The sequence below is a fragment of the Glandiceps talaboti genome, chromosome 17 (assembly GCF_964340395.1).
Source record: "Glandiceps talaboti chromosome 17, keGlaTala1.1, whole genome shotgun sequence".
Lineage (NCBI taxonomy): Eukaryota > Metazoa > Hemichordata > Enteropneusta > Spengelidae > Glandiceps > Glandiceps talaboti.
In genome coordinates, this window is record NC_135565.1 from 18,241,988 (window position 1) to 18,254,632 (window position 12,645).

Below are 12,645 nucleotides of genomic sequence, written 5' to 3' on the forward strand. Positions count from 1 at the left end.
CCTTGATAGACCAAACAGTATACGTAATATGTAAACTTATTACTGTTCTTCCTCTTGATTTCACTGTAAATAAAGAATGTTTTCAAAGGAAAATTGTAGTAATGAAAATGTCAATGTTATGGTACACTCATTAAATTGACAATAACAATAATTGAGTACCTTTTATTCTGAGAGATAAAATCGTCACTATTCCAACATTCTGCAAATGATGCATTAGTCATCAAGCTCGCCATACAGCCAAAGCGATTTACCCCAGACTTTTCTAGATAGTTTTACATCCGTACCGGAAACCCATAAACAAGAACGGGATGAAATATAGAATGTGTAGCGTAGATAATATGCTCTTTACAAAGAGATTATGTGTTGTCCTGTGGGCTGGTCTTTGCGAAATGTCTACAAACATATTGTAATTTTTAAAGGACTGATCAGCGCAGTGCTAAAATTTGTTTTTTTAAACACGAGTATTAAATTCAGAGTATTAAAGACATATGGCCTTAAATCATAAAATTGTTTTCGTCGTTAAAAAAGAAGTTTGGTATTTCCCCTAGTTTTACGCAATCGTACGAGATCAATGCTAGTGTTGGATCATACTAATGCAACTTAATGAGAGGGGCTACAGTATACCAATTATATAAGTACTGTGGTGACATGCATTATCATTGATTTCGTGAAATAAAAAAAGCAGAACTTTTCGACAAGTTTGAATCGAAGTGTACTATTGCTTTGAAGTTTCTTCATACTATATTCTCTACTTGCTGATGAAATATGGCGTGCTAAGGCCATCGTCACTAATTGTTTTTGTTTTTGAAAAAATATTGCTTCGACCCAAAACCAAACGAAATGTTGGTCAGAATTTCCCTTCTGTGATATTTTGATGAAATATGTACAAACATCACTAGGGAGAGAAAACAGACGTGTATGAAGGTCAAGAAGACAAAGAATTTCTTATCATTTTTTGTTCCAAATGTTTAAAATGTTTAGGGTTGGTGGCTTTAAACTAGGGTCGGTCGGGTTATCGGAAAAACACACTTTTCTATTTTATCTGAGTTCCGTTTGTAATAATTAGTGCATTGATTTGATGTGTGACGCAACCTTTCTCGCCCCTCGTCAACGCATAGTAACACTGTTTTTACTTCGTAAAACCAGTTCTGGTTTTTGTGTTAGATTTTTCAGCGGGTTGACTTTCTTGATAAAGAAAAGAAATAGACTATTCAAAACAACTTGATTTTCTCATTTTATTCAAATATGGAACAGACAAAAAATATAAATATATCAAGACCAAGTCAGTATAAATTTGCAGTGAAATGTTAAACTACACAAGTTTATTATAATCCACTTCGACGTAAATCACTGTAGGTCACGTTGTATGTGTTGTAAAGTGATTGGTCAAATTTGACCTTTGCCCAACTCAAACACCTGAAATGTAAAATAAATTTTTAACAACTAAAAAGATAATAGGAGGTATAATTGGTCAACTTTATTGAAAAGTAATATTAAAATGCGGAACGATAAGTCCATAGATTAAACTTGTAACAAATATCGTGTGTTATTAGCTGTGCGATGTCCTCCAAAAACGATGTTACAAAAAACATTTTCCCGGGCGAACTGCACAGTGTATCATTTATAGCAATATTCAACAATCATTTTTTAAAGGGATACAAAGTTGATCCTAAATCAACCATCAATTGAAATAGATTGAACAAAAAATTCGCAGCACTTCAAAGGTTTTGGGAGTTGAGATATAATTATCGATTATCGATTGTGAACATTTCAACTTACAATACAAAAACATCACATTATTTTTAAAAGTTGTTTTGTTAAATTATGCTCGCGTGGTTGACATCTCATAACACTCTTTAGCAAGATATTCATTGCAACATACCTTTGATAGTGTTCATTATCTTCATACATTTTTCTACTAGAACTAACCCAGTGTGGCATGTGCATCATAAATGTATCAGGTGATACTATCAGACGATATCTGTAAATCACAATGAAATCAGATTCATCATTTTAAAGGTAGATAATCAAGACATATTTGTCGCGACCATTTTCATTATGTATTCTAGTGTGCTGTGTTTCCACGATTAAAGCGAAAAACCTTGAGTGATGAACGATTGTAATTTGTTATGGACCACTAGCTCCGTGTATGCTCACAGAGAGGCAGTTTGTCACAATAACCTAGGCTATTGCGATTGTGGGGGCGAACGGTTTACAAACAGTTTACACTTTCCCCAACCCACGGATGACTTTATGATTCGTTTTCCTAATTCACAAACTACTGTAAAGTCTATGAAAGTGTAGAACCTTTTTTTTTGAGTATTAGTTCACAATTTTCTTCATTAGGTAACATTTGATTAACAAATATACTCACCCCTGTGCGGCTAATATCATAGTATGGCTGCCTTTATTAAAACCTCGTCCTGAGAATATTGTTGGAAAAGTCGGACTATTTTCTTTTTGCAGTACAAGATAGGGTTCATAGCCTCGATTCCATCGAACCTATAATGATAATATCACATAAAGAAAGGTTGCCGTGACAACTAACAATGAATTCATTGAATGAGAATGAAAAATGAAACCGTCTATCTTTGGTTCAACTAGCACACAGTATAAGACAATTTGTTGAGCTGAGAGTTTTCAACTGCAAACTATCACATTATGTACTTTATTTGATATATAGCCATGCATCATTTGTGTATGTTAGTATGGCCTTACCATGTATTCTTCAGTTGCGTCTAACCATCTTTCATAATCTGTAGGTTTATGTCCTGGGGGATACTTTGTACGACTGAGGAAATACAAAACAGAATGCAAAGTTGAAATAATGCATTGGAGGAAACATTTTAGAATACGATAACAAACGGTTACAGTTACTTTGCTAATGTCAGTAATGGTACCGTTTCTACGTGATATCTGCATCTGTAACTATAATAATACTTACAATTTCAATACTAGGAACTTTGCCATGTTGTAAACTACACTTCTGGCATTGAAACTGAACTAATTTCATTTCATGACACAAAGTCCCCTTTCTCACAGTACATTAAAAATCACAATACCTCACCGTATCCCGAATCGTTACACATTGATTGCACCTTAAAGCAACAAGAATCCGATTCGTGGTTTGTTACTTACAAATTGTGTATTACATTATACGAAACAAAATTTAAAAAATAGCTGCCATTCGGGAGTAACCCTTGTAAGAGCTAAATCGTCGCACTACTAAAAGTGTAGGTAACCTATGATGCTGAACACTTTCCTACATTACAACATAGACCCTACAAGTGTAGGGTCTATGGTTACACTGCACTACTCTCCTCGAGCTCTCTTTAACTTTACTATACAAGTACACATTATTACACTGCACTACTTTTTATTAAAGTACGCTGCACACTAATACATTGCTCTACACTGTACAAACTACGCTACATTTCTGATGCACCACACAATATTCAATTACACCACACCACTTTCTTTACACTGTACATCCGTCTTGGAAAGTTAACTAAAACGCAAACTAAATACCACGACGCAAACACAACACCAGACTAGACTACACTACACTACTGTAACACTCCTATTCACTACACTACAGTACACTACACTACACTACACTACACTACACTACACTACACTACACTACACTACACTACACTACACTACACTACACTACACTACACTACACTACACACAACTCTGCTCTGCACTAAATCATATAAAAGTATATTTCTTTTAGCCATTCAAAATCATGTTTCAAATTAGTAAACATGTGTATTTGAAGGCCACCAATGGCTATATCGATTTCTGTAACGAATGTATAAATCTCAAGTGACTGATCACTTACTGGAAATAATCGTATTCCCCATTGATGTATTTCTCTACGAGCTCTTCTTTGGATTTAGGAAACAATCTGTCAGTCAGTAGACTGGATTCAAAGGTTGGAACTACAATGGCCTGAAGTGAAAAGACATACATTATTCATCAAAGCGGCAATATCTGAAACAACTCTGGTGAATGTATGAAACATGATGTCATAAGACACGGCTAATCGTAATGAATTGTGTATATATGATATTGCCGAAACACATAAAACCACGGAGATTTCTCCTCAAGACTTAAAGTACATGGGTTAATATTGTGTTTTGTATTTCTAAGCACACCTGACGCTAATTGCCATAAAAAAAAGAAAAAAAACCAGAGTGAGGTGTAACTTAATGAAAGATTGCCATAATAAGTAATTTAGTAATTTAAATGTTGATAGGGGTTTTCTGTGGATGTCATTTCTGTGGTTAACACAGTTACTGAAGTTAGAGTTTTTTTGTAATTTCTTGCAAATGTGAAAATTGCCGAAATTACCTTTTTATACATTGTTCTTTCTCTATCATCTATTCTTGATATTAAGTACCTATAGAAAAGATAAACATGATGTAAAAAAAATACTACCAAATTAGAGCGAACATAGAGTTTCAATTTAGCGGCACATGCATGTTAAGTCTCGTACAAGGTTTATTGTTAGAAATTACATAAAAACAAAAAATACAGACAGCGCAGATGCTTATAAAATGACACATTTTTTTTTTATCAAACTGTGAATACAAATCAATATCACTGTCAAATTGAAGCAATGGACATTCAAACTCAAAACTGGTCATTTGTTTTCACAGTGAGATACAATGTAATGCGTTCATGTTTGTGTAATTTGTAACATAAAACATTGCGTGAGTTGTAAAAACATCACACCGCCTATATCTGGTTTGAATACTCTTCTCAGTACTATGTGTGTTGTAGCGATTGTTCATTAAAAGCAAAATGAAACAAAATTGTTTCCGATAACATGCCTTCAGAAAATAGGGTAGGTGGGTAGGAATTTTGTTACATTTTACTTTTATATTTTTAAAAATTACTTCAACCTCAAGATATGATACTTGTCGGTCACAATACTTCCGTGAAAGTTTGATGAGGTGTACAAGAAGTAACTGAAGACAATTATAAGTTAAGGAGATGAACACGTTACCACAGATATGAGGCAAAGGTATGAAGTTGTACATGGAAATAGAAGTAGATTGTTGCAATTTTACAGGCAAAAATTGTTTAGGGTTGGGATCGGTCAGGTTACCGGAAACACACGATTTGTTATTTGGCCTTATCGTACTTCATTTACCTACTTTTATATGACTGTTCACAAGAATGGTGAATTTTTATGTAAAGCACAACATTCCTATTCAAGTCGAGATATGTATACATATAAAATGAAATTGGTGGCCAACTGTTGGCCATTTTTCTCCATTTTCAGCTTGGGATTTACTGTGTGCATTGTGATTTTACACAGATAAAGTATGTCTTCTTCGTGACTGATACATTTTATTTAATTTTTGGTGTCTTTGCTCTCATAGGCATACCTGAGATTTTGACATATTTCGTCACTGTAGAAGAAGTCCACTTCACTGACGAATAGATATTCAGTTGTCACGCCCTCTTGAGCTACATTTCGGAGATGATTGACTGGGTAGTCATCCTTAAGAACAAAATAAGTGGTTTAGTACACATTCTGAACAAAACAGTAAGATAGACACATACACATATAAATAATACAATCTACAAAGGTACTTTAAAAAACAGCCTATGTAATGTTAAATAAAAGATAATGTTTGAAACAGGTCATTCTTCGAGAATAAGATATATATATATCGTCATTCGAAAACACAGTCTTGTTCTGGAATGTTCATGATCAAATACAATCTGATTAAAATCTAATGCAGGAATTGGCGAGATATCTTCTTTTTTCATTTGTACCTTTTTATTTTATAAAAAAGAAAGGGTAAATTGGGGACATTTATTCGATACCTACATCCAATTCTAATCAGATTGTGATCAAATATTATAATGCCCTAAAACTTGCTCACAAACGATCATTTTCTCATTGTGATATTACTTACAAAGTCTCTGTCTATGTAGACAATGTGTATTGCGATGTCCTTCCTCTTTGACAAGGCATCTGTGTATTTGATTAGTTTTAGTAGACGGGCTGCTTCTTCGTCAGTTGCATAGACAGCAATGCTCATTGGACCTTAGATAAAGGGATGGATATATCGTTTAAAACAATGTCCCAATAATGTAGGGTCTATGGTCAGGTGATGATGATGATGATGATGATGATGATGAGATGACGATGATGATGATGATGACGATGATGATGATGGTGATGGTGATGGTGGTGGTGGTGGTGGTGGTGGTGGTGGTGGTGGTGATGATGATGATGATGATGATGATGATGATGATGATGATGATGATGATGATGATGATGATGATGGGGGGTGATGGGGAGGGGGATGATGGTGATGGTGGTGGAGTGTTCGTGGTGATGATGTTGTTAACGGTGGTGGTGGTGGTGGTGGTAATGCTGGTGGTAGCAGTGGTGGTGGTGGTAGTGGTGGTGATCTTCGTGATATTCGTAGAGGTGATGGTGGCTATGGTGGTTGTGGTGGTGGTGGTGGTGATGGTGATGGTTGTCAAGACGACGATGATTCCTAGAGTTTATCAAATATTGCTGAAGACTTTCTCTTTCAAAATTCCAATCTTTTATGAAACACAGACACATGTGAAATTCTTTAAAACAAATCCTTTCGAATAAATGTTGTTTCAGTTGGATGTAAGAATCTTTTGATTTGGAAAGTACACATTAACGTTTACTTACATGGCCAATACAAAATTACCATATCAATCATTTGCATAAATCGATTATAGTCAGCTTGCATTGCCATGGTGATGGCATAGTCATCATCTGCAATAACCTGGAATTAATGAAAACATATCACCAGGTGATGTTCTACCTCAACTATATAATCATTTATGGATGTATAATTATATATTTTACTTTGCTCATCCGGCTGTGTACAGATTTCTTTTGGATATACATGACAAAATTAACATCGGAGCTTGTTTTTAATGCATTTTATTTTTATTTGCCATAGAAAGAATTTGTCACAGTATGCCATACAATACAGAAATTGACAAACGAGAGAAATTGCACAACACATCTGTATAGAATACAATTGAGAGTTCTATGGCCGGAAAACAGGGAAAAGCTAAAGTGTAGCTTGTAAAAATCTGTTTCCCGAGTTTGGTACTTTACAATTCGTAGTACAATGGGAAATAATGAGGGCTTTCTAAAAGAAGAATGTAAAATTTCAATACAATTGCTATACAGTAACTATGAAGTACGGAATAATTACAAAATACCGTATTTACACAAGAAAAAAAATTAGTTCAGTCAAAAGATATAAAACAGGTGGAAGGAAACATATAATAAAACTATACATATACTTTGGAATAGTTGGTAGGATCTGAGTTGTTTGTTTCATATACACAACCTGGTAAGAACTAAGGGAACATGTCAAAAACTTATTACCTCATGTGTTACGGTAATGACACTGTTATTTTCATAGCGATTATCCACTGTTCTCAAAACAATTTATGATTATTACTTCTGGTACGTCCCTGAAATAAACCTTTATACTCCCTCAGTTCAAACCATCATAGCCTATGCAAGTGTATAGGATTAACGTATTCCCATCAAAACCTCTATCCTATCAGGTCCTCAAGTATACACCGTGATTGACTGGGTCACAGTCGTTGTTCAAATCTTTCCTACAAGCTTTAGCCATTAAGAAACCCATTGTAATGACGAGTTCTAACCTACATAATGCAAATGCCATACCGGCGCCTTTCTAACCATTTGACCATCATAAATCCATAATTGTATTGACGTACAAACTGAAATAGCAAATATTCATCATCATATTGTGGTATGGGTTTAGTTATCACTTCTGTCACCTTCATTCAATTGTGTAGTGTTGGTATATTATCTAATGTCAGTATACAATTAGATGGAGAAACATTGTATTCAGAGACTTACCTTGTTTCCAAGGTAATACATATGTGTTCTGAGCACCAGACTTTCTCTTTGAGTAATGATAAAACAGCGATTTGTCTGAGAATAAATGAAAAAAGTTCAAGATGAAAAAACAACTTAAACGAAAGAAACAAAAGAACTGACGATGAAGCGCTGGTGGCGCTAATTAAATCAACTGCGAAGGTAATTCGCAGAACGAAGCGACTCATTGTTCAATAATTGAATTGTTGTTCTTATACGACAATTTATATCAATAAGCGGTTAGATTACGTTCATCAATAATTTGGTGTTTATTTGATAATAAATCTAGTTTTGATGACAGTGATCTGATACACACAAATTCTATGGGTAAACTTCAAAGTTCATTTTAAAGATGTGAACTTTCAAACTCCTTTTTAAGTCTAAATCAAACGGATTCAAATTCATTATTGTGAGACCAAAGCAACTTGATATAATTAGATGTGAATTCAAAACAGAAATGGCTCACAACATGGAATATGCGATAGCTGCAAAGTACGTAAGGAAGATATATGTTACAGACATGTGATGTTCATCCAGAAATATAAAAAAAATACTTGGAGAAAAAACACTATCTCAATAATACTATGTTTATCATTCTTATAAATTACAAAGCTTACAATGTTGCGTTGTCGTGGTACCCATGTCTGACATTTCACTTCTCTGCTTCTCAATAAATTCCCATCATGCTCCGCGATGCCCTGATAGATACTCCAGAAATGACGTTGGTAAATTACGTCATCATTTGCGATGATGTGATTGCCTGGGGTAAAGCTTACCACTTCGTTTAAATCTCCGACACAGTCCTATGACAGTGAAACAAGATGTAGATGGCAAGTGAGTATTGTATAGTAGGTGGTGTATATAAATACGGTCGTATTTTCGCGTCTCTATAGCAACGTGCTGCCATAAAAAGAACTCACCATGTATGACACTGTTCGTCCATGAATCATCACTCTGAGCGGTTAATTCGATCGATCGATGCGATCGAACGATTGGTTGGTTGGTTGGTTGGTTGGTTGGTTGGTTGGTTGGTTGGATGGTTGATTGGTTTGTTGGTTTGTTGGTTGGTTGGTTGATTGATTGATTGATTGATTGATTGATTGATTGATTGATTGATTGATTGATTGATTGATTGATTGATTGATTGATTGATTGATTGATTGATTGATTGATTCCCAATACACTCACCTCAACATTTCCAGTCAAATCAACGTTGTACGTACATGGCATCCAATAAATTATTTCTTCCTGATATGCCTCCAGGATGTGAAATAATTTCTAAATGTCAAGAGACAAGAGAATGTGATTTTGAATATAATTTTTTCAATTTTGTCGACTGGCACCACATCAACAACAAATTATTTCAAAACGTTGAATTAAAATTTATTATTTCATTATTGCTGCTGTTGTCTGTTGAAAATACCTTAAAATCTCTCTAAATATTCCATTGCTGGTAAACCGTGAAGCATGTCCACGTTATCTACCAATTGAAACTCTGTACACAATACGATACGATACGATACGATACGATACGATACGATACGATACGATACGATACGATACGATACGATACGATACGATACGATACAATACAATACAATACAATACAATACAATACAATACAATACAATAAATACAATACAATACAATACAATACAATACAATACAATACAATACAATACAATATAATACAATACAGTGATTTGATCGCTGAATCATTTGATTGACTTCTGTCTCGCTCGGTCATTTCGTGGCACACTGATATGTATATTCCCCTTCTGGAAAATACCTAAAAGCAAAGCCCTCGCGAGTCTAACTCAACCCTAGAAAATATACGAAAGAATGTGCTATAAATTGTAAACCCTGCCACCACCACGCCACCCCAAGAAACATCCACCCAATTCCAACGTTTTACATTGTAACTTACAGAATTAAGACTGGTAGCGTCCAATTCTTCTTTGCTCAATTCAAAGAAAACAACTTCCCAAACATTCGCACCTAAGTCTTCTTCCAAAAGTGGAAGTTTTTCCAAGTACAATAACAAGATATTTTCATTGTCTAGTTTAAAATGTTGATGTGATTGGATAACACCAATCAACTGCTCGCTGTCGAAATTATAGAACTCGTTCCACAGATTGGTGATGTCTTTGATGAACGTTGTCATCAAATCAATAACAATTACCTAATGAAGAGAAAGTAATTATTGTTACAAATTGTTACATTGCATTGCATTTCTGTCACTCGTTTGACACCTAAAGTTATCAATGTATTTTGTGACGTTTTAAAGAAGGACAAGAATACCTTTCGTACTCATTACAAAATGTGGACATTAAATGAGATAAAATGCAATGGTTTCATTCACTATCACATATCAGTACCAATCTGGAATCAGTCACAATGTAGGCGGAAGTGACGTACAGGCCTTGGTAGGGAACTTCCGGTAAACACATTTATCGTCTGCCTGTACTGTTATACAATCACAATAACAATAGAAACAGTCGTCAACAAATTTAGCGGAAATTACCTAGCAATGAATTAACAAGGTAGACGCATCAACATAGTCTTTATTTATAACTCCCAAACTTTATGAGTTCTAAAATGATAACTCAAAACATTATAATGATAATCTTGAAAATGACAAATTAGAAATAGTTGTACATTTTACTTTCAACTTGTATTGTGATCACTGCTCTTCAGGCTACGAAAAAAACTATTTTTTTTTTTAAATTATACTTTGAGACCAAAAAATAAATGAATAAAGGTGAGTTTGATATTCAAAATGGATGAAAGCCAGTGAGGTTTAGGGAACCTGTAGAGTTAATACATTATATATGTATTGTAGATTTTGCTGAGATCATCAAGATGTTCTCTCTTGGAACAGGGAATACAACTTCTATACGTACCTTGTTGTATGGTAGTGTCAAGTCATGTGACTGTAGCACGAACTGTGTGACAGTGTCACATGAATACAGTACTGAAATATAAAATATCACTTCGAATATTAACATCACTTATCAATTTTACTTTATCTTATCAGTATACCGATATAACTATATGTTTTACAAGCATATACATGTTTCTGTTTATGCTATTTTCTTTTATTTTATGTATTATTCCATTTGCTTTCAATTTCACGTCATACCGCCCTCTAGTGGCAAATATTGTCGCTTTATACCAATCGAATATTGGCGTTCTATTCATGGTTACATGTAGTCATATTCCTTTGGAATACACAATATTCATTTAGGTCTCCAAAGTTGCTAATTCATGATTTCTGTGAATGGGGTGTGCGCAGGCGCCTGTCAAGTTATAAGTTCTTAAAATGAAATTTCGACCAGCTAGCTATTTTATAAATTTACATACCTGCTGGAAGTTGCCAAGTGTGCATCAAAGTAGTTACTATAGTCTTAAATTTATCATCCGAGACAATTACGTGAAAATTGATTCGGTGTTTTGTGTGCATAACAATAGATTTAACTTGTATGGCGAAATGTCGTATGTCTTCATAACTTCTTACGTGTGATAAAATGTGTATTTCCTGAAATGAAAATTGAAAAATTGTGATTATAAATGGTTGGGTCTTAGATTATATCTTCGGCCATTATTGTTACTCTGCGAAAGCATGCCTGGTACACGCAAACTCACATGCTGACCAATCTCTTTGATAAACAAAGCCTCGTCAAGTTTTCAAACGAAGAATCGATATGCCTATTATAGCCCCTTTAAGTTATAGTATTATACCACCAAATCGAGGCTGGTGCAAATCTGTAAAATCTGCTTACCTCGCAATCCTCATATATTTGCGCCCTCACCGTTTCAACGCTGGTGTCGGATTCCTGTATCTGGGGTTGATCATCTAGGTATAATCGCAAAAATGACAAAATCAAACAAAATAAATGAATAACAAATAATTTTTCGAACGATAACAGTTGTAGTGTGTGAAAATTATTTAATATGAATCCAAATGCTTTAGTATGTTTTCTACTTTGTTTAAATTTGCTCTTTTTTTCTGACTCGTCTACGTTTCGCATTCGATCATTTACAACAACTGCTATGATTGGCTGTCCATAACCTTTCACATTTGACCTTACAAATGCATTTCATAAATGCAGCATATGGTACTTGGATACTAATCCAGCAAAAACATACCTTCCTTTGCAATTATCGTTCATCGATAATCATGTGATATGACCACCACCATGGCTCAAATACGAAATCTTCAAACATTTTAATTTATGGTGGAATCTTACCTCGTAATAGCAGGAGAAGAGCCACAATCTGTACCGTCAATATAATTCCATATACCGTTGCTATGATTTTACCGAGGATATGCATTATTTTATAGTGAATGGCCGAAATTCATTTTGTTTAGAAAATAATATGCATACATATCTTCTGTTTGAAAACTTCAGACGCTCAAGCCATCTTCAAAGAGTACACCCACTCTCCACCGAGTCTTCATTACCATGGTAACTGATTTCAAATACACCTGCAACAATAGCAATTCCCCTCAGTAGAAACATAAGGAAAGATACTGCACTGTATACATAGAAAGACGTCATCCAGTGACGCCAAAGATATGTGCTCCAAATCCTACTACAGGACAACAGCATTTGATGACGTCAGCTTTCACAATGTAGCAGACGACAACTCGATTGATCAAAAAATTAAAATCCCTTAAAAGTTTTATTCGATATTAAAAGGTGCAG

The 12,645-nt window shown here is 34.6% G+C and overlaps 1 protein-coding gene across 1 annotated transcript; it reads right to left on the reverse strand.

The window, feature by feature from the left end:
- Positions 1-1,257: 1,257 nt before the first annotated feature.
- On the reverse strand, positions 1,258-12,464 carry LOC144448469 (xylosyl- and glucuronyltransferase LARGE1-like). Its single transcript, XM_078138729.1, has 17 exons — positions 12,187-12,464; positions 11,719-11,792; positions 11,300-11,474; positions 10,840-10,910; positions 9,864-10,118; positions 9,125-9,214; positions 8,554-8,739; positions 7,919-7,993; positions 6,698-6,794; positions 5,940-6,070; positions 5,403-5,518; positions 4,360-4,408; positions 3,848-3,957; positions 2,719-2,791; positions 2,375-2,502; positions 1,883-1,981; positions 1,258-1,416 (listed from the first exon to the last, which is right to left on the reverse strand). The coding sequence occupies exons 1-17, from the start codon at positions 12,269-12,271 to the stop codon at positions 1,326-1,328; spliced, it is 1,905 nt and encodes a 634-aa protein (XP_077994855.1). The 5' UTR covers positions 12,272-12,464; the 3' UTR covers positions 1,258-1,325.
- Positions 12,465-12,645: the final 181 nt, after the last annotated feature.

What these genes read in the sequence shown, in the direction of transcription:
- LOC144448469 (XM_078138729.1), bottom strand. Translation starts at nt 12,271, where the DNA reads ATGCATATCCTCGGTAAAATCATAGCAACGGTATATGGAATTATATTG. An exon ending in ATTTGACTGGAAATGTTGAG is followed by an intron (nt 8,740 to 9,124) that starts GTGAGTGTATTG and finishes TCACTGTCATAG; the next exon opens with GACTGTGTCGGAGATTTAAA. An exon ending in GGTAATTTTGTATTGGCCAT is followed by an intron (nt 6,071 to 6,697) that starts GTAAGTAAACGT and finishes CCTTTATCTAAG; the next exon opens with GTCCAATGAGCATTGCTGTC.